The 27,786-nt window shown below is 34.0% G+C and overlaps 1 protein-coding gene across 12 annotated transcripts in view; it reads right to left on the reverse strand.

The window, feature by feature from the left end:
* BIRC6 (baculoviral IAP repeat containing 6) overlaps positions 1 to 27,786 on the reverse strand; it is a 221,425-nt gene that overhangs the window by 138,728 nt on the left and 54,911 nt on the right. For 9 of the 12 annotated variants that reach the window (XR_006888703.1, XR_006888704.1, XM_046662159.1 and 6 more), the window contains exons 9-22: positions 25,361 to 25,419; positions 19,562 to 20,956; positions 14,359 to 14,508; positions 11,630 to 11,855; positions 9,870 to 10,030; positions 8,708 to 8,839; positions 8,092 to 8,223; positions 5,829 to 6,007; positions 4,685 to 4,818; positions 4,013 to 4,174; positions 3,788 to 3,919; positions 3,048 to 3,145; positions 1,436 to 1,583; positions 432 to 565 (exon numbers count right to left, since the gene is read on the reverse strand). Coding sequence is in view for 10 of the 12 variants with exons in the window: in XM_046662159.1 (XP_046518115.1) it covers positions 432 to 565; positions 1,436 to 1,583; positions 3,048 to 3,145; positions 3,788 to 3,919; positions 4,013 to 4,174; positions 4,685 to 4,818; positions 5,829 to 6,007; positions 8,092 to 8,223; positions 8,708 to 8,839; positions 9,870 to 10,030; positions 11,630 to 11,855; positions 14,359 to 14,508; positions 19,562 to 20,956; positions 25,361 to 25,419 (3,242 nt within the window). In the remaining 2 variants the exon portion in view is untranslated. The remainder of the gene's footprint in view (positions 1 to 431; positions 566 to 1,435; positions 1,584 to 3,047; positions 3,146 to 3,787; positions 3,920 to 4,012; positions 4,175 to 4,684; positions 4,819 to 5,828; positions 6,008 to 8,091; positions 8,224 to 8,707; positions 8,840 to 9,869; positions 10,031 to 11,629; positions 11,856 to 14,358; positions 14,509 to 19,561; positions 20,957 to 25,360; positions 25,420 to 27,786) is intronic. The other 3 variants (XM_046662162.1, XM_046662161.1, XM_046662165.1) reach the window with 2 other exon arrangements.

A 27,786-nucleotide genomic window follows, 5' to 3' on the forward strand; every position in this document is an offset into this window, starting at 1 on the left:
AGCTAACAACTGTTGCCAATCTTCTTGTTTTTTTCTTTCTGCTTTTTTCTCCCCAAATACCCACAGTATATAGTTGTATATTTTAGTTGTGGGTCCTTCTAGTTGTAGTATGTGGGACGCTGCCTCAACGTGGCCTGATAAGTGGTGCCAAGTCCGCACCCAGGATCCAAACCAGAGAAACCCTGGGCTACCATAGCGGAGTGCGTGAACTTCACCACTCGGCAACGGGGCCAGCCCCAATAACTAATAGTTTTTGAGGAGGGAGTTAAGAAATAAAGGCAAACAGTCTAATGTTTCAGATGTTACAGTTAAGTTCTAAAGAATTTTACTTTTTAATGACCGAATGTAGTAATTATAATCTATTCAAGTCAATGGTAGCTTAAACCCAAGATATAAAATTCAGAAATTCCTTCAATAAAAGAAGTTACTACCTGAAAGGACATCCGATAAATCGATTTCATCTGACTGGACACCAATGCTGCTGTTGTATACATTTTTACAAGAAGAGCCACTCATCTCCAAATCAAAGAGGACTGGATCAAATGGTGAGCTATATAATCCATATCTGAAAAATAAAATAATATCCTAATAATTTTCCTGTCAGCCATCTAATTAACAAATTATCTGTTTACTTAGTTTTAAAAAGCAGTTTGACACAGGGCAGAAGGAGACCATTAAATTCAGTGAATCTCAACTGTGTTCACTGCAAATCTAAATTCCAAAAGGCATGGTCCAAAGACTCAACAAATGTGACTCCAATAAGCTGGTAGCTAATGAAGCAATACTGAATCTTCCTCTGCAGACTGAAGCAAGGAAGAGCTATCAGGCATCCCGGGCATCCCTCCTTTACCTCAATCATTACACTGACTCAGCAGAAAGTACACAGGCTTTGAGTAAAATTTCACTGAAATCAAGATTTCTAATCTAAAAAAAAGATTACAAAATCAACTGTGTTAAAGAAAAGAATAGTCTACTTCAAATACTGAAGATCAGAGAAGTACTCAAATCTAACCTTTAGATATTTCTTACTCCATTATGTTTAAATTTTAGAAAATGAACCAGCAGATGAAGAATACTAGTTAAGGGTAATAAGTGATTTACCTAATTCCACCTACAAAGTTTTAACAATAGAGAAACAAATTACCTTAAATGCTTCTTCCATTAGCAAGAAGTATCACTTTTAACTACTTTAGTATAATTAGTCCTCTGAATAACTATCTTCAGGACTTCCAAATTGTTAAAAAAAATAATTTCAGAGAAAATAGGGGAAAAGAAAACCTCAGGCTAATATCATTCGGAAAAAAGCTAAGCATAAATTAAATATATTTTTGCAAGAAAAACAGTTTTTAAGCAAATATATATAATAATAGTTTTGGGCCAAGATGGTAACATAACCAGAAAGGTGCAGAATTAGGCACTACATATATTAAAATACCTTGTCTGAAGCAAAGCCTCCATTGGTGTTAGCCTGTCCTGTAATTGTCTAGACACAGCAGTAAGCAAAGATGCACAAGCCGTACTGCACCCAGCCAAATCTTCATCTTTAACATAATTCAGTAAGACAAAATACCAGTAGACAGAACCTGAAAAGAAGAAAACCAACAATCAATGTTTGTTTCCCTCACTTTTCTCTAACAAAGAGAACTTCAGATTATCTATTTATCAGTATGTCCCCTTCTCCTAGAAAGATTTTCAGAAAAGAAAATCTTTAAAGACAACTTACAAAGAAGGACCAACTCCTTGGAGGACTCTAAGAGGACACTGACAAAACTTCAAACACATTTTTTGAGAAATGTATCAAGTCTACCTAGCTGTTTAGGTTTTCGGTAATGTGAAATGACTTTAAGGGACATTTCAGAATACCTGGGAAAGCAGAGATATGCCAGGTCCTTTAAGTCATCCTTCCTGAAATACTTTTCTCTGTACTAAAATTTTCAAAAGCAATGGATAGCGGTGAGTTACAAATAACACACTTTAGCTTGTAAAGGGAGTATAGTTATTCTATACTGCCAGTTAGATACAGATCAACACAGCTTAAAACATGATCATGGTGACGTATTTTAAGACTCTCATAAAAGTTAAGAAATCTAACTACTAAGTATACCCCAGAATTTAAGCATCCTACCCCTAAGACTATCCTCAAGAAACTGTTTTAAACACCAGAGACTAAAAGTGAGCAAACCAAGTCCAAAACATCCTACTCTATAAAATATAGAGTTAATAGTTTTATATCCTATGTATGTTCAAGGTAAACATAAACAGACTATCTAAATTAAGATATTGATAAAACAGCCATCTACCAACCAACTTTGAGCAAACTTCTTTCCTGGTATTCCACAAAGACCAAATACTTGTGAAATGTGCTTCTCTCATTGAGATAACTTGTTGAATGCGTTGGTTATTGATAAAACAAAAGGCAGAGAGAAAAGGCTACCAAAAATTAACATTAAGTTTAAAAGGGTAAATCAGTAGCCCTTCATAGTAACAGCACAAAACATTAAAAATATTTTTTAAATCTTCGTTACCTAATATATGTGCTATTTTAGGGGATTCTTTGTCAATTCCTATTTGATAACTACATTCATTCTTGAATGGCATTTCCACAGTCTTCGGGTGCTGAAACAAATCCACTGGCCCCTTTTAGAGAATTCCACTTTGCCATAGTCCCTACCAATCACTCACAGTATGTGCATGGACGATTTTACTTATTTACATCATCTCTCTGGCATTTATTGGCATTTTCGTTCATAACATCTGATCTACAGTCAGTAAACAACCAAACAACTCAATGATTTTAATGAAGTACAGAAAATGTATGAATTGAGATAACTTGGTATTTACTTAAGTCTCCCACTAACTTTTTTCTAGGACTATTACCGAACAGAGTATCTACCAACCCAATCCCAATTTATCAACCCCTTAAAAATCAGATAAGCACAGGAAAAAAAGAGGACTAATTGAGAAAAGTAGTTACTAAATAATCCTAAATATACTGTGAGATATTTCCTAAGACTACAGTTATTTGTGATTGAACTAATTTCACATACCACCAGTTGCTGCTGCAGGTAAAAAGGACATATTATCAAGTAAGGCCTTCAACAGAACAGATCCAAATCCTGGTTGACATGGGTCACATTTGCCATTACTGGAAAAATTTTAAAAGAAAAATCTTAAATACATTACTCTAGGTCAAAATTCAACCCTAAACATGGTGTAGTACTTTAAAACATCTTAAAAATGTTTTCATAAGCCCCATAAACATGCAGAAAGACAGGAAGGACTGATTACTAAGGGTCTTTGTAACTGTTTTCTTATGCATTAAAACCACTCTCTGTACCGAAAAGGGCTAATAAAGCAGGTACAGTCAATACTGACTATTAGCACTTAAACACTTCCTAGATAGTTTGAGAAAATGATGTGTACAATATTACAAATAAGCCTGGTAAGATTTTTATCCCATAGCAAAACAGGCCTCAGGTGAACAATCCAAAGACAACCAGGGAGAGTAGATTTGAAAGAGGAAGACCGTTCCCCTTAACAAATTCCCCAAATCGCTACCAATAGGCAGAGAAGGCCAGTAGACTTCTTTTATTAACAGATTTATTTACATGACATTTTGCCCTAAAAACCCAAAATTCTTTCTCAGAATCTCAATAACCCTCATCAACTTTTGAAAGTTCTCAAGTTATATACATTCAACAAGGATCAAATTACACTATAGGCAAGGTATTACCTGCCAAATTGCAGATGCACCTATTAAGTATGCTTTCAACATAAAAAAACCAACCTGATGCACAAGGCTAAAAATCGGGCACACTTATGGGCTATGCTTCGTCCTGCCTCAAAGAAGCAAACGCGTACGATGTCTGAAAGACATTTTCGTGTTTTTGAAAGCAGGCTCTCATTTCCTTCCTTTGAGCTGCAAAACAATATCAGACATTTAGACTCATCTTGAACTTCTAATTATAACATCCAAAGCGTATTCCTCAGTGGTAAGTAAAATCTTATTAACCTTCCAGGTCCATTTGAATGCACTCCAGCTAACCAACAGAGAATATCCAACACTAGGCTCTGACCATGTTCTGTGATTTGACCATCATCTACTTTTCTACAAAGAGTATTAAGAAGCTTCTCATGAAATTCTGAAAACTGTAACATGGCACATCGTTGCACTCTACAAAAGAAAATATGAACACATTAACAACCAAAATAGAACAGTTAGACTAAAGTTATCACAATCTACTTGGTCATATAACGTCTCATTTTAAATCACGAATACCACAATTTTTTTAAAAATTATGAAAATTAAATGTTACAATGGAATGTTCATCTTTCAATTTAACGTTATGGTATTAAAAGATTTAAAATAGCATATAAGTAACACTTGGCATGTAAAAAGTCTCAAAAGAAATGAAGTTTACAATAATAAATTATATTTAATTCTTCCCTTTTCTACAAATATTGTATTCCTGGTATATAACAAGCACTGTACAGACAGCAGGGATAAATCAATGAAGCAAAAAGACAATTCATACCCTCATTGAGATTATAAATTCTTAAGAGAAACGGAAAGGAAACAAAAATTTTCAAGTAAAAGATTTTAAAATTTTGTGTTGGAATGTTTATTAGAATTCTTCTTTTGTACTTTTATTACTATAATAATAGTAGAAGGAAATGAGGTTACCTTTCCTTAGAAATTGACGTTTTCTTAAATCTTCGAATGGTGACTGAGACCTCCTGAAGTAAGTCACAGCCCCGGAGGTTCTCAGATTTACGGGTGCCACTTGCATTTTCATTCTTAACATTAGATGACTTTTCCTAAACATACAAAAATAAATAATTGAATCAACAAACAAATGAAACTAAAAAATTATTTACTGTTAAAGTTTCCAAATGAAGGAAAATAAGTGAATTATGACTATCAAAACATAAACCTCATATTAAAATGACAGCTTTTACCCTCATATTCAGGAAGGGATTAATTTTCCCCAGAATTATAATTCGGGAATAAAGAAAGACATAGTCACTTTTTTTAAAGGCAATAACCCAATGATTAAAGATTATAAACCAAGGTCCTGAGCCTAAGTCCCAACTACAGCACTTATAAGCTATGTGAAATATGCCAGCTCCCCAATATCTAAGGTTCACTTGCTTTCAATATGAAAAATGGAGATAATAATAGCATCTGCTCTGCCTACCTCTGAGTTATTTTGAGAATTAAATCAGATAAAGTACACAGAAGTCCTTGAAAAATTAGAAGACCTAGACAAATATAAGATGACTGGTGTTACTGATATTGCTAACACTGCCTATGAATAAGGATGACAGAGAAACAAAATCTCCAGAGTTCAGAAAAATCCAAGATCAGACAATTATGAAGAAGTCTCTGCGTGATACATAGCTAGTTGTAGACAATGCACCATGAAAATCAGGATATATCTCTAAAATCATGCCCCAACTTCTCCTCCTGCATCTCCCAAATGTTTACCAAAAAAAAAAATAATAATAATGTTGAGTTACCAGAGGAGGGCATAGAAACAAACTTTCACGCCTGAGGAAATAAGTATTACAGTCTAAAATAATTATAAAAGGAAGTACCTGCCAACAATTACTCCCTACTGAGTATACTTTATAAAAGCTAGTTTGCTTGAAGTTAACTTAAAATATTTTCTTCTTAATTATATTTTTTAAGTCACCGAGAAGAAAAAATACAAACTAAGTGTCTATTGAAAAATCAATGGAGGGTCACACTACTTCCAATACTGTGTCGAATCTCACCCATGATGTTTAGAACAGCATTGTTATAGTTCAAAATGACAGTTTCATACCTTGCCTGCTGCAACTTTTGCCAAGAGGGAAGCAAGTGAATAACCCTTGTTACTCTGGTGTTTTAGGGATGGAAGTCTTACTACAGGACGTATACCACCATTACAGATTTCATCTGTTCCTCTTTCATTCACTGCCTTGACATGGATTAAAAATGAACGATATTTTCCTCCTGCCATACCTAGAAGAGTGGCGTAGAAAGCGATTAATAATTGAATCATCAAAAAAGCAAACTGTTTTTCATCTTCAGTAAGCAAATTACACAATTAACTCCACAAAAAGAAAAATACACTTGGCCAGAATTTTTAAATTACACTGTTTGCATATAATATGGTTGAATAACTTTCGTATGTTGATAGCAAAAGGACAAAAAGCACAGGGCTTATATGAACAGCATAAGACACAAAATTTTGACTAATTGTTATAAACATTTGGCATACTTTTCCCCAATCAGTGAAGTTATCTATTTTAATAACAGAAATTTTGTCAACTACAGATAAACACAAAGAAAAAACTGTCAATAAGGCACCACCCATAGATAATGATGATATCATTATGTATATCCCCCTCCAGTCTTTTTATGCATGCATATAGACACATGTGCATGCACACATACACATAAGCATTATAGTATTAACAGGTGAAAAGCACAGGGTTTGGAGTCACTACGTGGGTTTGCATAATGGCTCTACCATTTATTAGGCATGTGACAAATTAACCTCTCCATGGTTCAGTTTCCTTAAATGTATAATAAGAATAATAATAGTATCTACCTTAAAGGTAATTAAAACACACAACTGTGCCTAGCACAAAGGAAGCACTCAGTAAATACTGGTATTATCAGTAACTTATGTTTTCTCTTGTTTTAACTAAATTGAGATCATACTATAAAGCCTATAAGTTAAAATATTGTCAAAATACCCTCAAATTAATACACCCACCAGCAAACCACCAATGTGTTGCCTAAGGAGGCATTAAATCTTTCTGTGGTTACAAAAGCTACTCTTGTTGTGTTCCACTGATGCGCCTGCCTACTATGCGAGCACTGCACTGTTAACACTCTTCTTATTGCTGCATTATTCTATGTTCTAGTATCTCATAAGACCCTTCCCCTCTCAATCTTCTTCTTGAAAATTTCTTTGGCTTGTATCATCCTTTTATTCTACCATAAAAATTTAGCAATCTTTTTCTCCAGTTGCAAAGATTTTTTGGGAATTTAATGACAAAAATAATTACTCTCAGTAAATTCTAGGAAAATTCACATTTTTACTTCATTGAGTCTTTCGAAATAAGTCATACAATTCCATCCACCATTTTGTCAAAGCCAACATTCTAATTTTCATGTAAAAATTTAGGTTTCACACTCTCATTCCACAAAACTAAGTTACACTCTCAGCAATATGAGAGAAGAGATTTTATTAGTGTTGCTCACCACTGTATCCCAGTATGTGGCCTAAACGTCACAGGGTCTCATAAACTTAATGAATGAATGAGATGTAGTCAATGGAGCGTGTTAAAATTTGTATATATACTATGTGTGTAACTAAAGGCAAATGTGTGAATGGGAATAAACATTATGAAGGGAATGTACACAAATTAAAATAGTTGTTATTTAGGTGGTCAGATATTTTCTTGGTTTAGAGAAAGATCTCCACACCCCACCCCCACCTCCAAATTTACTTTAAAAATCAAGCTAGGTGTCTTGTTTGTTGGCGGTTTTTATTCATCCCTGGGATACAAAAGCTGAAATAAATGTCCTCTACTGCAATATTTATTACCTATATAACACCCAATTATTTTAATATACATTAGTTATAATTTGTGTGTATCTGAGACACTCAATTCATCGTATCTGATAGTACTAAAACTCTCCTATAAAAAGCGTCTTAAGAGAAGATATTATAATAATACACAACAAACACTCTCTGAATACACAGGACTCTAAATTGATGGGAAAGGGAAACATGCCAGAATGTGACGTCTGGTTACCTGGAAGAGTTCTGTTATGTCATACTAAGTTACCCGTATTCATTTTCTTTATGCTTTTTCAAAAAACACTTAAACCTCCAAGACACAGAAAGTAGGATCAGAAGTTTTACATAACAATGTATTCACTTATGAGAGGAAATGACCTCAGCTACCAAGAAACTGATGAAAGTCCCAAGGAAAACAACATCTTACTCTTTTGAGATCAGTTTAAAAAAAAAAATCTATTTTTACAATTGTGCGTTATTTATTCTGCTTTTGTAAAATATGTTACATCACCTTTAACAAGTTTAGGGCTTGTTAACGTCAACATCCCAGCATGCCCTGATAGATCAAGGCCACTAGCAAGCCATACTGGCCCACATAGAATGTCTTCTTTATGATCTTCTAAAAATGGACATAATCTAAGACCTAAAAAGAAAAATAAACATTTTTCTTTTAAATTAGTTTGTAATTTAAAATGTAATATTTAATAAGCAAATATCCATCCCATTTACATATAATACCACCACACAAAATACCATACTTAGAACGTGTTCCGATAAGAATTCACTATCATGCTAAGGAAGTATAATCAATTATCTGATATATTATGTTGTTTTCCATTCCCATATTATTTACATTCACCTTGATTTTCAAAATAAAATTATAAAACCATGACATGATTTCAAATCCCAAGAAAGTAAAAAACACGAATGCGAGTATTAGCGCAGCTGTGTTCACAAAGATGAGCTGAAAGTTAAAGCACATTGCCAAAGCAGAATTATAGGTTATTTTTTAATCGTGTTCTTAAAACGAAGCTTTTGCAAGCCATAAGGAAATCTTTGCCCAACATGATGCATTTGGACCACTACTCCTTTACTGTCATGGACAACAGCTCTGTAATTTAACTCACACTGTGATTCCTCTACATCCATGTGCTGCATTTCTTCATTCAAATCAACCAGGGACGGTTTCCCATTTTGTTCCACTTCAATGTTAAGAGCTGGAGACAAAGGAAAGGTGATCTGCCTATCTACTGCTGTTTCTAGAGGATAAAAATATTAGTAAACTTAATTTTGCTTATTATCAATGATTTATGTGCCTAAAATTCTAAAATTTTCTGTTAAACTGGGAACTACTGTGATTTTCATCACGGATGCTATAAAATGCTTGTCAGGAACGGAAGAAAACTGATTCAATTAATTGTTTCATACTCTCTTCTCTCTTTCAATGGTACTGAAATATTCACCTGAAGAAATAATTTGCTGACAACGAAACTAAAACTAATTACCCTAGGCTGCACAGTACCTGCAGAGTTTTAAAAATACTAATGCCTAAGTCCTAGACCCAGTTAAATCAGAATCTGTCAGAATTCAAAAGAATACACACACACACACACACACACACAAATACACATATATACACACAAACACGTACATATAAATTTTTGAAACAGAAAATTTTTCAGGTTTCAATGTTTTAACCCCTGGTGTGTAATCATTTTACTCTGAAATTATCCCTCACCTTTTAAATTAACCTATTAAGAAGAAGAAATTGAAAAAATAACATCTACTTCCCACTATGCTAAATGTGTACAATCTATTTTAATAACTAAATATATCAAATTCTGAACTTGTAAGAAAGATAAATAAAGATGGATACATTTCTGGCATTACAATGAAAGGTTGGCTTTTACTAATAACCTTAAAAGAATATATGACTTCCATAATAAAGTTCTTTTCCCAGTCAAGTCGCATCTTAGGAAGAGAAATGCATAAGCCTAGTAATGCTGAGTGAAACTAATGCACAAGGGAACTAAATGCATTTCCCAAAAAGCATAACTAAATTATTCAAGTTTATGCAATTCTGAATAATACTGAGTTACTGAAAAGCTCTGAAATGTTCTCTGGATTAACTTTTCTAGATAAAACCACAAAAAGTGGAGCAGAAAAATAGCATGGGGGTAGAGGGACAAGGAGGGACGTCAAACCTAGACAGCCAAGTTGAAAATTAGTTTTTTTAAGAAACCAACTACAAGATAAAACCTTCAAATATAAATTTTGATCCATTCTTACCATTGACTTTCCCTAAGCCTGGAGCTTTATTTTTCAGCAGTGTCACTTGTATATGTGGAATATTGGTGATGTTTGAGTTCAAAACGAATTTGAAGTCCACATGTCCAACCATACAAGCTTTAGGTAGAACCAATTCAAATACATGTTCATCCCAGCTGTTGCTGTCAAATAAGAGGAAAAATGCTAAATAAAGCAATAATATTTCTTCAGCCATAACCACATTATCATTAATATTCATCTTCGGTTTGCAGTCTCCAACCAAACTTAATGCTTCTCAATGGGATCAGGTGAGAAGATAAGCAACTCTCTATGTACCGGTTAAACTTAGAGCAATGAATGATCTTACCTTAGGAATCTACACCTGCCTTGGGAACTGTACATCCCAGTATATCCTTGTTCCTCACAGTGTGGACTATTGTGCATCAGAATTAAGTGCAGATTTCTGGGCCTCATCCTAAATCCAGGAGTGGGGTCCCAGGAATCTGCACTTTGAAACAAGAACTTCTTCAAGTATTTCTTAATACATGTTCATTCTCTGATTTTAAATTCTATATATATGCTAAAAAATAAAAATCACCAAACTATACTCCTCCACTAAATTCCAGGCTCATATCCAAAAGCCTACCAGGTATCTCAAATTTACCAGAAATAAATCCACACTTCTTGATTACCAACTCCAATCTCTGTAAACAAATTCCATTTTTCAATTAGATCAATCCAAAACCTCAGAGTCATCCTTGACTCTTCTCTCTCATTCCAGATGTTCAATACATCAGCATGTACTGTTCCTCCTGCCTCCAAATTACATCCAGAATCTAACCACTCTTTTCACTGCCTCCATCAACTATCACCATGGTCCAAGCTACCAATACCTTTTCACCCGCATTACCGAAATAGCATCTAAATTAGAATCCTCACTTCTATCACTGCCTCCCTAACACACACACAACCACTATTCAGAATCTACTGTCCACACAGTAGTCTTACTGTATCAGACAATCTAATATATAAACTTTATCACATCATTCCTATGTTCAAAAAGCCTCTAACATTTCCCCATCTCTCCCAGCATAAAAGTCTCACTATGGCCTATAAAGACATTCATGATCTGGCTACCAGCTACCTCTTTTGACCTCACCTCCTACCACTGTCCCTTACGTTCACTGCACTCCAACAACACTGGTCTTCCTGCTCTTGCTAGAATTCGTACAACATACTCCTCAGGGTCTTTGTATTTGCTATTGCTTTTGAACTAATATCTTCATAGAGGCCTTTCTCAGGCCCCTTATATAAAAAACATTACACACATTTTCTCTCTTTCTCTCACTCTGACACACATGTACACACCCAACAACTACTCTATCACCATACTGTTTTAACTTATTTCATAGCTTTTATGACTATAGGACATAGTAGATATCTTACTGTCTCTCTATCCTCACTAGAATGTAAATTTCACAAAAGCCATATTACTAGTGCCTATAAGAGTGCTTGCACAAAACAAGCATTTAAATATCTGTTAAATAAATTTGTGGATTAAGTGAGCAAACTAATCACAATGGTAGATTACTCTCGGTATTTTATCCCTCGACTAAGAATAAGAATATAGGAATTTCCAAAATTAAGGCAACAAATGAAAAGAACAAAGTCATTAATATGCAAAAGTTAAAACAAACAGTAATATGTCTAATAATTCTATATTGCCTCGAACAAATATGTAATTTGGACTTAAAATGAAATACCTTGGAAGAATGTTTTACCTGTCAGTCTGTAGTTTCCAAGTTCTAGTATGCTGAGCAGCATCTCCGTGATGTTGCTGATGCAAATGCTGAGGATGCCTTCTTTGTTGCTGTTCTTGTTGAACTTCTACCCAGCATGGAGGAACAGTAGCTGAAAACCGTGGAGTCAAAGTCTCAAAGCGGGTTAGCTCCACAAGAGATGTCAAGATGTCAAGGGTGAACGGCTGGTCCACCAATAAATCAACTCCTTAACAAGAGTGAATGTAGAATTAGAAATAGGTTTTAAAAAAAGTTTTAATCCAAGTTTTTTGTCTAGGCAATTGCAACACTTGCCAAATATCCTAAAAATTCATAACTATATGTAACTAGAGTAACCAGCAGTGACTACATAATAGCCATAAGAAAAATCCATCTTGAATATTTTAAATTATAGAGAGGGTACTCATTGGAGAAATCCAATCTCAACCTGTTAGAAGAGCCCTGACTGAGCTCTAACTAGCCTCAGGTTAATAAGGGCAACAAAAGCAGTGGTGCTGAAATGCAAGCTAAATTTACATCAGATCAATAATTAACTTTCACACTTTGTTGTTTACAAAACAAAATGCTAAACATCAGCAAGCACATAATGTCTGCTCCTTTTTACTTTACAAAAAAGTAATTTTTAAAAAGTCAAAGCTATTTTGATGGCAAATGATACAAACCAAAAGCTTAATCAGTATTTTTTCCATTTCTGTGGTAGTTAAGAATATCTTGTATACATACCACTATTTTAAGAGTAACAATCTGCTTCAGAGAGATTACTTTTCTTTTATAAATATATGTATTCACATCTGCAAAATGTCTAACATTAAACTTGGAAGATTATTGTTCTTTTCTAATTAACAAAAATTAGTTTTAAAAAAGACTAAAATATGAAACCTGATAGGTTTAGAATATTTTCCCAAAGAAAATTTAAACCAAGTTCTATAAATTACAAATATACTTCAAACCACATTTTTTCCTCAAAGCTTAGAGCTTTTGAAACTGACTTAAACTGTATCAAATACTATTTGAAAACATTAACAGCATATCAACGTTCCTTCTTTATATTATTCACTTCTTTCTAACCTGAATCATCTTTACTAAATAGTATTTTTACAGACTTAATAAGAAAATTCTTATGCCAATAACTTATAAAACATGAAAAATATTCACTATATTAGCTTTTTAAACCAAGCTGTATAGTTAATCAAGATAAATAAGTCATGACTAATTATATATAGCAAGAGACATGAGTCAGTTTATCTCAACCAGGGAAGAATCTTGCCTCCCAAAGGCCATTTGGATAGGGGCGATTGTGGGCACTACTGGAACCTACAGGCAGAAGCCAGAGATGCTGCTAATATAGCACAGGACAGTCCTCTCACAACAAAGAATTATCTAGTCCAAAATGTCCATAGTGCTGAGGCTGAGAAACTCTGAGATACAAAGGAGTGAAGACTACCATATATCCTCCTAGTAATCACTAAAGTTAACATATATTATACTAGCAATCACTAAAAGTTTGCCTTTGGTGCAAAAAAGAACGATCAAATGCCCAAATATAAGAGTCCATAAAGATCAAATATCAACTGTATGCATTATTCCCATTGGGAATACATCTGAGTTTAAACACACTTTTCATCAAAGATTTACTAAACTTCTTTTAAATGCTGGGTTTGGAGAATAAATGTGGTAAGTGCGAAGAATAAAACGTAACAGTGCAACGGAAGAACAAAAGGACTAACTGTAGCGTAAAGGGTGGGGAAAGAGAGCTTACCGTAACATGTGAAGAGCATGAAACTGAATGACACACTTAAGAAATCATGAAAAGTTTACTGTAACCGGAGATTAAGAAGACTAGAGTTATTTCATAAAAGTTCAAAAAGCAAATAAAGATTTTTAAGCAGGAGTAATGTGCTAACATTACTTTCTTTGAAAAAATAGTTCTGAAGGGCAGCGTAGAAAATGGATGAGAGAAAAGGCAAAAACAACAAACAAAAACAAACTTACTAAAGGTTCACAATGGGGCACTGAGGGCCTGAATATACCACCTCAGGGAGAGAATATTTTTTCAGCTTTTCAATTCCAGTAGTAATATTAACCATTCCACTCACTTTACACTTACTTAATGAACTCTTCTCTCTTTCAAATGTTTTTTGCCTCCCTAATTAGAAGAAAAGCTCCTTAATGACTAAAATAATGTTTGTACCTGTTGGGTGATGTCACCAATACTGATCAACCTATCACAGGTTGAGAACTATTTCTTATTTTAATGTTGATAACATTTTCCAACTACTGGAAAAATAATACACAAAAACAAGCCTGGTAAAAGAACGTCAACAAGGAAATGTATTCCCTCCAGAAAGAAACCAATAGTTGACTGTAAAACTGAAATATGTTTAAGATTAAACAAGACTCAGAAAATTTTGAACATCACAAGAATTTGTTTTATTTTGCTGAGGAAGAGTCACCTGAGCTAACATTTATTGCCAATCTTCCTCTTTGTGCTTGAGGAAGGTTCGCCCCGAGCTAACATCTGTGCCAATCTTCCCCTATTTTGTACGTGGGTCGCCAACACAGCACAGCCACTGACAAGTGGGTGTAGGTCCACACCCAGGAACCAAGTTTGGGCCACTGAAGCTGAACTCGCCAAACTTAACCACTAGGTCACAGGGCCAGCCCCAAGAATTTGCATTTTTAAAAAATCATTTAAAAACTTAATATCATACCTGAAATGCCAGGACTTGAAGGGTTTGATAAAGGTTTGGAACCCTCTAAAGATGGTTCTATTCCTTTAGAAAGAGACCCATCCACTAGTATATCAGCTTCATCAATATCATCACAGGTTCCTCCAATTTGGAGAAAATGAAGCTCACCACCTACAGGGTAGGAAAATTCTATCAACATAGGTACATGGAAAATGGATAAACATACAGGTGCACACTACTTAGTTAAGAAACTTGATTTATTTTAATATCACTCAATAGGCAGATGAAAAGGGCTACCAAAGTAATATATCTCCAAGAATTTAGAAATTTAAATGCCAAGGAACTGCAAACTGAAAATTAAATTTAATGAAGAAAATGGCAAATACATAAACTTATGTGAAAATAGTTATTTATCTAGTACTATGTGTAAGATACTATTTTAAATGCTTAAGTTAATTCATTTAGTCTTCACAAAAACTCTTGAGAACTATTATCATGGCCACTTTACAGATGAGGAAACTGATGCACTAGCTATATTAGGATCCAGAGTCCAATCTCTTAATACCAAAAGTAACAAAACTGAACAAAGATTCTTAATTCTTTGAAGCATTCACAATGAAATGAAATCAAATTGAATTTCTATTTTTCATACCTCTATCACAGAAAAAAACTGGAAAGCAAACTTAGCAAATATTTAAGACCAAAAAAAAGTCAATGGTTAAAGTATATTCTAACAAGAATACTTGGAGATTCACTTCTGGCATGACAGAATAAGGTGGACAACAAATCTTCTTCCTGAAAAGCAACTATAAAGATAGACAAAACTGTCATTCATCCAGAGTGGGGCAAGCCATGAAAACCAGATTCCACGCTACTGCCAGAAGAGGCTCATGAAACTTGGAGAGCTGTCAGTTTAAAGTGGCTCAAGGGCAACAAAAAGGAGGCCTAGCAACTCTGTCTGCTACCTGAAGTCAGGATCCTGTCTGGGGCAAGCAAAGCACTAGAAATAACCAGGATTTTACAAGAAGTGAGAGAAACAAAGGGGGCTTGGTAAACTTTCCACATACCCCACACTGATCAGAAGTTGTACACATGTACAGCAAAGAACAGATGGGGCTCAAGCCATCCACAAACTCCCAGTCAACTGGCCAGGCCTCTATGCCTATGCAGAAGAGACCTGGGATGGCACAACAGAAAATAAAAATAAAGAAAAGCAGGGCACACCTGAACACAGCCATAGTGGTTAAGGTATTTGGGCACAACCACTTATCAAAATCTTTGGCTGAATACCAAGCTATGTGGACACAGAGGCAATAAATAAGAAACAAGCCTTAAAAATAAAAACCCAGAAAAAAAAATTGAAGAGAAACAGCAGCGCTGCATACTGCAAAAGCAATCGATTTCACAGACTTAGTCCAGGTAGGTTACCAAACGAACAAAGCAACACCAACCTCCAAAGGGAGAAATCAGAATCGAGAGTTTCTACAATGTTACTTAAAATGTCCAGAATTAAATTGAAAATTATAAGACAGGCAAAGAAAGAGTGATCTATGCTCCAGAAAAACAAAATCAATGACAAATATTTCTGAGTGTCCCAGATTCAGATTTGGCAAAGACTTCAAAGGAGCTATTGTAAATACGTTTATAGAATAAGAGGAAACCAAGTATAGAGAACTAAAGGAACAAATGACAAAAATGACTCAACAAATAAAGAATCACAACAAAGGAACAGAAATTATTTTAAAAGACTAAAAGGGAATTCCTGGAGTTGAAAAGTAAAATAACTAAAATGAAAAGTTCACTAGAGAAACTCGAAGCAGATTTGAGATGGCAATAAAAGGAATCAATGAAATAAAAATAGATCAAAAGAAATTAACCAATTTGGTTAATAATAGGCAAAACCTCCCCACATTTGATGAAAAACATTACACTACAGAGTTAATCAGTTCAATGAACCTCAGGTAGCATAAATACAAAGAGACCTACAGGCACATACATTACAGTCAAACTGTTTTAAGTCAAAGTCAATAAGGAAATCTTGAAAGCAGCAAGTTAAAAACGACTCATCGTATGGACCTTGAGAGAATTACGTTAAGTGAAATAAGCCAGCGAGAGAAGGATAATCTGTGTATGACTCCACTCATATGAGGAATTTAAAACTACGGACTAAGAACAGTTTAGTGGATACCAGGGGAAAGGTGGGGTGGGGGGTGGGCACAAAGGGTGAAGTGGTGCACCTGCAACATGACTGACAAACATTAATGTACAATTGAAATTTCACAAGATTGTAACCTATCAATAACTCAATAAAAAAAAAAACGACTCATCGTAGACATGGAAATTACTGTGCAAATTAAAAGCTGACTTGTCAGAAACAACAGAGGCAAGAAGGCAACAGAATGACCTATGCAGAAACAGTCAACCAATAATTCTATGTCGAAAATATTCTTCTTCAAAAATGAATAAGAAATAGAGACATTTCCAGATAAACAAAGACTAAAAGAATTTTTTGCTAGCAGACAAGTCCTTCAAGATGAAAAAAAAGCAACACCAAATTCACAAGAATAAACAGAGTACCAGAAATGGTATTTTAATTTCTTTGTTAACTTTTTTAAAAGATAAAGATTGTATAAAATAACTGTAACACTTTTTGGTTGGATTTATAACTTATCTAAATTAATACATAAGACAACAGTAGCACAAAGATGGGAGGAAACAAAGATTAGAGCAAAGTTTCTATATTTTACTAGAATTAAGCTAGTATTATTCTGAAGTAGACTGTGATGAATCAAACCACTAAGAACATAACAGAAAAATATGTTTTAAAAAAATCAACACAGGCAATAGTTAGGTCTTGCCAAACGGCAAGAGTAGGAAGCTCTAGAGGTCAGTAGCTCCATCACAGCAACTACTGAACTAGGAAGAGTGACAGGAATTAACTATTTCAGAACTCTGGAACCTAACAGGACACTTAGGACACCAAAGCACCTGATGAACTTTGATAACAGTGGCCTGCCCGAACAGGCTGCCATTCCTCCATTCCTCAACCTGGCCCAGCTGCGGAGAAGTGGCCAACATCTCTGGATTGGCTGGCAGGTGCCAGGGTGAGCGCTAGGGACCTTGTTTCCTTGTTTCATATATATGCATACGTGTGTGTGTGTGTGTGTGTGTGTGTGTATACTCTATTTCCAAATTTTATTCAAAGACTGCTGCATAGAATCTACTTCTAGTATATTATTACTACTTAAAATTAACTTACAACATTAACTGTAGATTTTTGTCAAAAGACTTAATGATTCTCTATGAGAAAAAGAGTTTTATGCTATTTGAATATACTCATAAGACAGCGTCACATCCATTTGATCCACAGTCAACAACGTTTTTCAAAAATCCTACATGTACTTGATGGAGTGTCATGCATACATTTTAAAACATCAACTTTTCTTTCCTCTTTATTGTTAATCTCATCTTTTCAAATGTATCTTGAAGAACTGGGGGATAATTTTCAAAGTGGTTAACTTTTCAGGCTTTACTTGTCCTTCAATTCATTTGGATAAACGCCCTATCACATGAGATCACTTCCTAGAATGTTTCATTGTCCAAACTCGAAGAATAAATTAATATATTTTATCATTTAAATATTATTTCTCCTCTGAGTTGCCAAAAGCACGTATCATTAAAAAATTTAAATCATTATAAACTTTGACTGTATTTCTGGAAACTACTAGTATCTTACAAAGATGTGCCCTGGGACCAGGTCACTGAGGTTCCAAACCTAGCTCCATTTTAGATGACATATGGCAAATTTAATTGTTTTCACTTTTTAATCCTTCTATTAACTTCAATGTAGGAGTCTTCTGCTTCCAAAAAATCCAATGTAGGAGTCTTCTGCTTTTGTTATATTCTGGCAGTATAATGTAGTTTAAGTGCTATGATGATAGACTGCCCAGGTTTGAATGCTGACTCTGTCATTTATTAGCTCTGTGACTTAGGCAAGTTACTTAACCTCTTTTTCCCTCAGTTTCCTTGTCTGTAAAATGGAGACAATAATACATACCTCATAAAGTTGACGTGATGACTAAATGAATTAACAGAGGTAAAGTTCTCACAACAATGAACTGGCACATACGTGATCAATAAATGCAAATTATCCCTGATACCAAATAGCATTTTAATGGTTTTTCCGAACTTTATCAACCCTAATTCAAAGTTTTATTAGTCTAACATTATTCTGCATTGCTCATTTTCTTAAATTAATCTAGTTTTATTTGAAGATTTTTCCCCTTGTTATTTCACTAGACATATCTCAAAGAAGGCAATTTGAACCACTACATTCATCATTATCCTTCTTAGCCAGACTCTTGAAAGCTTTTTAAAGAGAGGAAAAACTCAGGTTAAGTTCTACCAGAACCACAAACGAGATGTGTAACTCTTCTCAAACCCAAGTGCTCTGCCAAGGACTGGTTACAGTTACCTAGGCTTCAAGTATCTGCTGGCCCTAAATTCCTACTAAACTACCAATAGGACTATTCATTTTGTCTGATATTACTAGTAATATTTTTCAAAAATTGCTTTCACTCTACAACTTAAAACAACTATTAAGAAAAGAAAAATAGAAAAAAAAAAATTGCACACTATGCGTTAAGAGTAACGGGGCCTCAGATGTTGCAAAACTGATTCACAATCAGCCAAAAGTTAGGAGTAAATCAGACACCAAAAATTTATTTGGCAAAACTAATAGTTCTTTGCTAGCTATTTTTATTTCAGAAGGAAATAAGGACCAATATCTGTGCCAGAAACTTTACATACATTATTTCATTTAATTCTAACAAGCCTGGAAACAGGCCTTCTTATCCTAGTTTATAAATAAAGAAACAAAGGTTTACTGAGTTTAAAGTAACTTGCCCAAGGCCACAAATTTGAGCAGATGCAGAGTCAGGACTCACAGAAACAACAGCAGGTTATTTTCTTGAGGTTAAAGCAGAGAAGATACTTTCTGAGAGACTTATTAACTTATTTACAATTAGAATCCTTACCTAGGGCAGTAGAAAAAAGTTTTAAAAATAGTTAAAACAGTAGAAAGATTTACCACTTTATTATAAAAAAATAAATTTCTCTCCATCAATATGTAACTAAAAGTCATACTAGGTATGCATGTAAACGAATGCCACATACACTGATTTTATAAGATTTGTAGAAGAATCAAATAAACCAAACAGCTTACCTTTGGTGCATGCACACAGCCTGTCTGTGCCCGAGCAGTAAATGACAGAAACAAATGTGTCCTGTTCCTCAGTGCCCTCCTTTTGGGGAGGTTCCACTTTGGCCAAAATTTCAAAGTTTGAAAGATCTAATATTTTTACATATCCTCCCTGAGTGGTTATTACCAGGTGTCCAAGAGTAGAAATATCAGCCTTTTTTTCTCTCTCAATGCCATTCTTTGAGGTTAACTGCATTTCCTCAACAGGTTCCTCACAGTCATCCTCTCGATTATCCAATATATCTGGTGGAAGCAAAATGAGCGAGGTAATTGTGTCCTGGGGATCTTTGATATGTTGGATTTTTATTGGCTCCTCTTCTAAAGTCACTATCCGAGTGGCATAATTCATTTTATAAAGTATTAAATATCCGCCACTAACATTCCTCTGCTCAGGCTGAATTATCAAAGGAGTCTGTACATCTGCTGGTGATTCATGTTGGATTACACTAATATTTGCACCATTCACTACAGTAAGATTTGATTCCAGCTCACCTTTCCGTCTATTACATAGTGCAGAGTTTAATTTATTTAAATTATTCAAGGCCTCTACTTGATTTATTGCACTCAAGGATTCAACAGGGCATGTCCGCAGTCCTACCAACAAATGAATTCCATCAGCACAAGGAGTTATTGAGTCTATACAAAGATTCTCCTCCTCTGCAAACTTTGGCAGCCTCAAGCACTGTACCAAAGTCCCAGGCTTGGGAAACACAGAGTTCCACTTCTCAGAATCTGGAGAGGTAAGGTTGGCTGCCGCATCTGCAAATTGCTGAATGTAAGTCACAGGAGGATCCTGCAACAACAACTGCTCCTGACTATCCAGCTCCATTTCAATAATCTGTGGAACTGTAAAACCATCATCATGCAAACTTTTACTCATTATATTGTTCATCTGTGAAAAGATTTTTCCTGCTTTCTCATCAGATTCCTTGATGCTATAAAGAAGCAAAATGGGTAAAGTCCTCCTTACCAGAGGAGAATTTAATTCTGAATTAGTGCAGGATTCATTGTCAGTTGACCCTTGTTCTGATATACTTTCACCCTGAGTTCTGCTTAAACCATCCAGTGACCTGTGAGAATTACTACTAATGGGTGAGGTAGCAGGAGATTTATATGTTAATAAACCTCCAGCTAATAAACATGGAAAAGGAATGTTGTGTTGTTCCTGGTGCTTTTCCTTTGTCTTTTCACTCTTAGAGTTTGTTAAGCAAGGATTTGCCCCGAGTTCTTCAAGATCCTTAACAGTATCTTCAAGCACATTTGCAACAATCTCCCACTGAAGTTTTTCTGGCTGCTGGAGAATGCTGAGCGCTGTTATATCAAGGCTCACTTCCATGGCTTCCTTCTGTGATGTATGCCCTTTGAAAAGAAACAATATTCATTAGAAACGGCCTTGTGAATGTAAATCAAAATCTGAAGTATAATGTTTTCATTAATTTTCTTTTTTTACTCATCCAGTCAGTGCATTATAATTATATAAGTGAAAGAATGTGAAGTATTTTAAAGGAAATTTAGTCAAATCTGAGATGAACCTACTTAGAAAAACCATAAAGACATTCAAGAGATTCAAAACCATTTGCAATTCAAAACAAATTCTCCTTGTAACTTGTAAGCAAAACCACTTTTTAAAAAAATTAGAATAAAAGGGTTAAAGAATGAAGACATTATTAATATCAAAGTAATAGGATTTCTTCCCTTCAATTCTAAACCAAAAAACTCAATACTATTTATGCATCTGTCATTTATGCACTTTGCAGAATATCCATAAAACATTATTGTAATCTCAGTTCATCTCATCTCTCCCACCCTACCATGCTAATTATCAGACGGTAGTCATAGTATGCAATTTAATTCTAATCTCGGCTTAGAAAAAAATAATAACTATGAAGAAAAAATTCCCAAAATTTGTCATTTTAAAGTGAAACCTGTCTTCGTATTAACTGTTAACTTTTAGTTCATTTGAAGTCAACTACATTACATTACCCCTTATTGACCTTTTGTGTAGTGTGTGCTCTTCAAGTTGTCCCCTTATATACAGTACAAAAGTATTTCTCAGTCTCAGTGCTCCAAACATGCCATTTCTGTCTACACAAAACCCTGCAATAGATATCAATCAACCTCTAAACCAGGCATAATCTCAATACTGAGCCGAAAGTTTCATAAAATCTGCTTTTCCTCAATAGCACAAACTACTATCAGTCAGGCATCAACATTGTTAGCAACAATAATGTAAAGATCACTCTAGGTAACTTGTGGAAAAATTCAAAAAAAAAGGGGAATTGGCTTTACAATGTTAGATAAGAACATAAAACAGTAAAGAAAATAAATATAAAGTAAATCAAGATGACTGCATAAAAGTTTGAAAGCTGCCTAAGTAAAGGAATGAACAACAGAGATTCACAGAACATCAAACACTTAAGATATACTGAAAGCTCTGTTTACACCATTTTTGTTAACTATTTCATTAACGATATCTTCAAAATGCTGACAGCTTTATCTAGAATTTCCCATTTTCTGATAATCCTCTGACTTCACATATTTGTCACTATTATCATCTAAAACTGAAACCATTTCTAGCTATGCAGAAAAAATTTTAGTTATAAACTAGACAATTCAATTGTACTAATGGCTGTCCATTTATTTAACCACTCATTTGACTATACTGCAGCCCTTATACTGCCATTTTACTCTACTAATTTAGATACGAAATTAAAAGTTGACAGTGAGACTTTTATAACATTAATACAGCATAATAAATCCTGAGGATGCTAACTATTTATCGGACTAAACTGAAACTTAATTTTTTTAAGTTATGGTAGAAAATGCCAAGGAAAGCTAGTTTCACCTATGTGTATATTAAAAAAAATTAAGGATAAGTTACATATATTAACACACATTTAAGACAATACTCAAAGTAAATGGCATGTGAGGTGAGACTGCTCATCAGAAAGCAAAATATAGGGGCCAGCCCAGTGGTGTAGTGGTTAAGTTTGCACACTGCTTCGGCGGCCTGGAGTTCACAGGTTCAGATCCTGGGGCAAGGACCTAGCACCACTCATCAAGCCACGCTGTGGCGGCATCCCATAAAGTAGAGGAAGATTGGCCCAGATGTTAGTTCAGGACCCAGATGTTAGTTCAGCAACAATCTTCCTCAAGCAAAAAAAGAGGAAGATGGGCAACACACATTAGCTCAGGGCCAATCTTCCTTACAAAAAAACAAAGGAAAATATAATAAGTGGTATTACTACTCTGTTTCTTCCCAACTATTTAATCAACATCTGGGAAACAGCATATGTCACACATTCTCCTCAGAAGACAGAGAGCAAAACGACAAAGGTCAAATATCAGTCAGGAAACCTGTTATCTTTACTTATCTTGGAATTTCTCAAACCCACTGGACCACAAAATAAATTTTTACACAATATACCTACAAATATTCTTCAGGATAATATTCTTCAGATAATCATTCTGGGAAATCTTTCTCTATTCTGCTTACTTAGGTGTGACACCGCAGTTCTGCCAGGCAAACTTCCTGAGGTTAGCAATTAAGCTTTATCTAGGGACTTTTCTAAAACCATCACATTTTAATTTGAACCCTTCTTCAACCTCCTGCCAAGCATTATTGCCGTTCTTCACAAGAAGTAATGTATCCTTAATTCTGACATATGGCCCAAACACAAAACGTTTCTCTCTGACATCATCTAGACACTTTGAAAAGTCATAACCTTCCACTGAAAAACAGATAAAAGTTTCTTAGTCTCCACTCACATTTCTGACATTAAGAAATACATTCCACAATTCTTTAGACCATATCATTCAATCTGATGGGAAACAATTAGAGTTGGTAAACATAAGTTTTGAAACAGGATCTATGACTTACTTTAGATACTTCAGGAAGAGAACACATCTCCCATTATTATCACAAGCCTCCATAAAGTCATCAATATACTTTCAATATAACAGAATTCGCATAGAAGATACATATTTTACTATAAATGAATGAACCACTTATAAATCCTCAAATGAAGTAATTAAAAATTCTGGCCTGTAAGAGAAAAATTTTTTCCTCTTCCATAACTACCTTTTAATACTATGTAAGGACAACACTCCCAACCCTAAATGAGGTATCATAGGAGTTATCAAAAATATATGGTAATTTTCTAGATATTGGGAAGTGAAGTAAACAGAACTACAGTATCTAAAGGAAGTATGAAAAATCAAACAGGCATAGATGAAAAAGATAAAGGGAGAAAGAAAAAGACCAAAGGTAGGTATTTTAATTACAAAAATACCGACTGAGATCCTTAGACCCAGAGAAAAGAGCAAAGCTACAGCATAAAAAGGAAAGGTTATAGTTAGAATCAAAAAATTTAAGAGTAGAAAAAAGGACATTTAGTTCAAACACTTCACTTTACAAAGGAAAAACTGAAGCCCAGAGAATTTAAGTGACTTGACAAGACCAAATAGTCATTTAGCAGAAGAGTTCAAGGTCTAACCAGGCCTCCAGGTGACCAGTTTATTCTTCTTCATCAGATTAAGAAAATGCAGTATTAGCCCTTTTCTGTTTTTGCAAAAGGATATCAAAGTGGAAAAAGAGCATTTTCTTCTTCAGACTAAATTTTTAATGCAATCAATTCTTTATTTTTTTCTAGAGTTAATTACACATCTGTATACTATTCAGGGCATTTTCCTGCTTTTTAAATTCACTTTTTCATTGCTAAAAACTACCTTAAAAAACAACGCAAAGTCAGTCCAGCATCCTATTTGGTGGCTTTAAAAAAGATTTCATGACAAATTACAATTTGGAGAGTACTTGCTACTCTTTACTAACTATAACTTTCACAACTGTGCTACACAATACCATGGCTTTTCTCAAGAGATTTAATAACTTATATATGCCCTTAGTTCATGACATTTGACATTAGCAAATAGCCACAGTTTAATAATGGTCACTTTTTTTAAATACTGGCTAATTCCCAGATACTATGCTTTACATATTTTTACCTTAATCAATCCCCAAAACTCTAAATAACAGATGTTAATATCACTATTTTATATAGTAGGAAATGCAATCAGATTAGAAGTGACAGAGTTAGGACTTAAATTCTGACACAGGAAAACTTATTTTGAGACGCATTATTAGCCTTTTTTTGTAATATAACTACATTAAAATATAAAGCATATTCTTTTGCCTTAATATTTCATAAGCTAACGAGTAAGCAGCTGTTTTTTTTTTGAGGAAGATTAGCCCTGAGCTAACATCTGCTGCCAATCCTTCTCTTTCAGCTGAGGAAGACTAGCCCTGAGCTAACATTGGTGCCCAGCTTTTACTTGATGCCTTAATGGATACGATTTCATATTTTAAAATTTATTCTCTATTTATCTGTTTTCTTTTGGGAATAAAGAAGCAAATAATTTAAATGTTACTTTTATTTAACAACAGAATACATTATACAAGTAAATGGAACACATTTTGAAAAACTTAATATCAATTCCCTGACACCTATGACAAAGATGTAGTAAAACTGTCACTTTAATTCCTTTGGCTCAAATAGGTACATTTAAATTTTAAGTATGGAACACTATATACATTCTAGTAATTCAAGATCTCTTATATACAATATTTGAGTTTTCTGTGTGCATTAGTAAAAATTTAGAGTTTACCTTAACTAAGATATTTAGAATTAAGTGATATTTAGCTTTATCTACAAGAGAATAAATGTAAAGATATAAAAAATAGATTATCTAACATTTTTTACATACCTGTCACAGAATCTGATCTGGAATGCTCTTCACTGTCTGAATCCTCCAGTAAATCATCACTTAAAAGACAAATTAAAAAACAACTTGAATTTTTAAAAAAGTATACATAATATGAGAGAGCAAATAAAAAAGTACAATGTTACAACCACCGTTTTGCATCTCAAACATAAGAATCATACAAAACTATTAAAACTAGCTTAAATGGTATATAAGTAGTTTGAGATCCTAACTGATAACAATGCTGATAACGAATAATCTTAGATCATTAAATAAATGTATGCCTGAAATAGGGTGTGGAAACTTCTAAGACTACAATAGAATTTGTACCAATTTGAAGACTGCTAGGGTGTGATGCGTAAATAAAAGGATAAAAGAGAGAGGAGGCTAATAAAATCAAGCACAAACTTTCAGTAGTAAACTTTTAATAACTATTATATTACTGAGTTCAGGAAAGTTACTCTAAAACCAAATACAATAGCTGTAAAATAGGTGTTGTATGTAAGTATACTCACACAAATATGCATTTCATTTTTGTTTTGTGTTTGGTTTTTTTGTTTGTTTGGGAGGGACTGTTGAGAATTCCTTGGCAAGCAAGAAAACTATTACAAATGAGAAGTTAGGAGTCAAGACAAAAGACAATAGTCCTTCCTTTGCTCTTCACTCAGGTGGCCAAGAAACTGCCAGCCTCTCTCTTTACATCCATATTATCCTCACTCTCCATTGTTAGAAGAGAAGAAAAAAGACATAATTAGAGACCACTCTAACACAGTATTAGGCTGGGTCTGTATTCTAACAATCAGCATGTCTATAGCAGTTTTAAAATTCTGATAACCTCGAGTACAAAAATAAAAAGATGCATTTTCTAGGAAGGAAAGTTAATTCTCTCTTTTTGAAACAACATATCGTACTGACATTTAAAATTTCCAATCATTTATAATGATATTTTATATAAAACATAAGCTGGTAATCCCCCTTAAAAATGTTTAAGGTAACGTTGGAAATTTGGCGGGGGGGGGGGGGTAGACTTGCTTAGATATTTTTGACAAAATTTCTGTGTTTTAGTTTGTCAATGGGTAATAACTGACAATAAACCAATTTTGAGCTATAATTTAAACAACAGAAAGAATGTGAAAAAGATCCTCAAACTATTCAAACACTAACAGGCTGGTTTCAGAAAAATAATAAAGACACCTGGAAAAATAAATCCTAAGAGGAAATATTAATGATTGAGAATTACTCAGAATAAAGCAGTCCAAACCAAGAAGATACAACAGGTTTCGAGGGCTTTTACATTAAGAAAAATAACCAAATAGTACCCAGCTACGCTAAGATAAAAGATAAAATAAAATAGTAGTATATTTTAAAGAAGGAATTCACGTGTCTTGAAATGAAGTTACAAAGAACGTTACAAAGGATTACCAGATGACCACCTTAATTAGCAAAAAAACAGAGCTTTATTCTGAAGGTCTTCAAAATACAATAATCTTTCAAAAAATATTATTTCATGACAGAAAAATGCTTATAGTACTACATGATAAAATCATATGAGTAAAATCATTGAATTGTACACTTAGAGTGAATTTTATGATATGTAATTACACATCAATAAACCTTTTTAAAAATCACACAAGTTAAAAAAAAGATACACAAATTCACACAAGTGGATGGTGTGATCATGGCTATGCCACGTTTATTCAATTTACTTCCCTATATTTTTCCAATTTTTCTACAATAATCACGCAGCACTTATATAATAGACAATAGATTTACTAAAGTCTTCCAAACGATATAAAATCTTTTGCAAAGTAAACATGCAAAATAAATATTATGGAAAAGTTTAAAATGGTTATTTAAGATTACATGTGTTTTTGAAAATTAAATATGCCAACATTACAAAGGTACCTTAGTTTTGATATACTAATACTACAAACAACTTCAAAGTTAAACAAGAACTTTTCTCCAATTTGAAAGATATACAAATGAGGCATCCAGACAAAACGCTAATTCACTAAAATTAAATGTGTTCCCAAATATTCTTCCCAGAATAAATTCAGAACAAAGACAAATGTTGTCCTCTAAGCAGAAGTAGTCAAACACAATTCCTAAGCAAGCTATACTGCTAATTACTTTAAACTTTCTGGCTAACCTTTAATGTTTTCTATTAATATATTATTCTTCAAGCTAATGAAACTCAATATATTTTAAAATATATTGACATGTAGACAAAGAGAACAGATTAGTGGTTACCAGGGGAAAGGGGAGTTCGGGGGTGGGCACAAAGGGTGAAGGGGTGCACCTACAACATGACTGACAAACAACAATGTACAACTGAAATTTCACAAGGTTGCAAACTATCATAATCTTAATAAAAAGTAAAAAAATATATATATATTGTGTCTTGTACCACAAAGTCAGAGACAGTTTTA

Source organism: Equus quagga, chromosome 5 (genome assembly GCF_021613505.1).
Source record: "Equus quagga isolate Etosha38 chromosome 5, UCLA_HA_Equagga_1.0, whole genome shotgun sequence".
Lineage (NCBI taxonomy): Eukaryota > Metazoa > Chordata > Mammalia > Perissodactyla > Equidae > Equus > Equus quagga.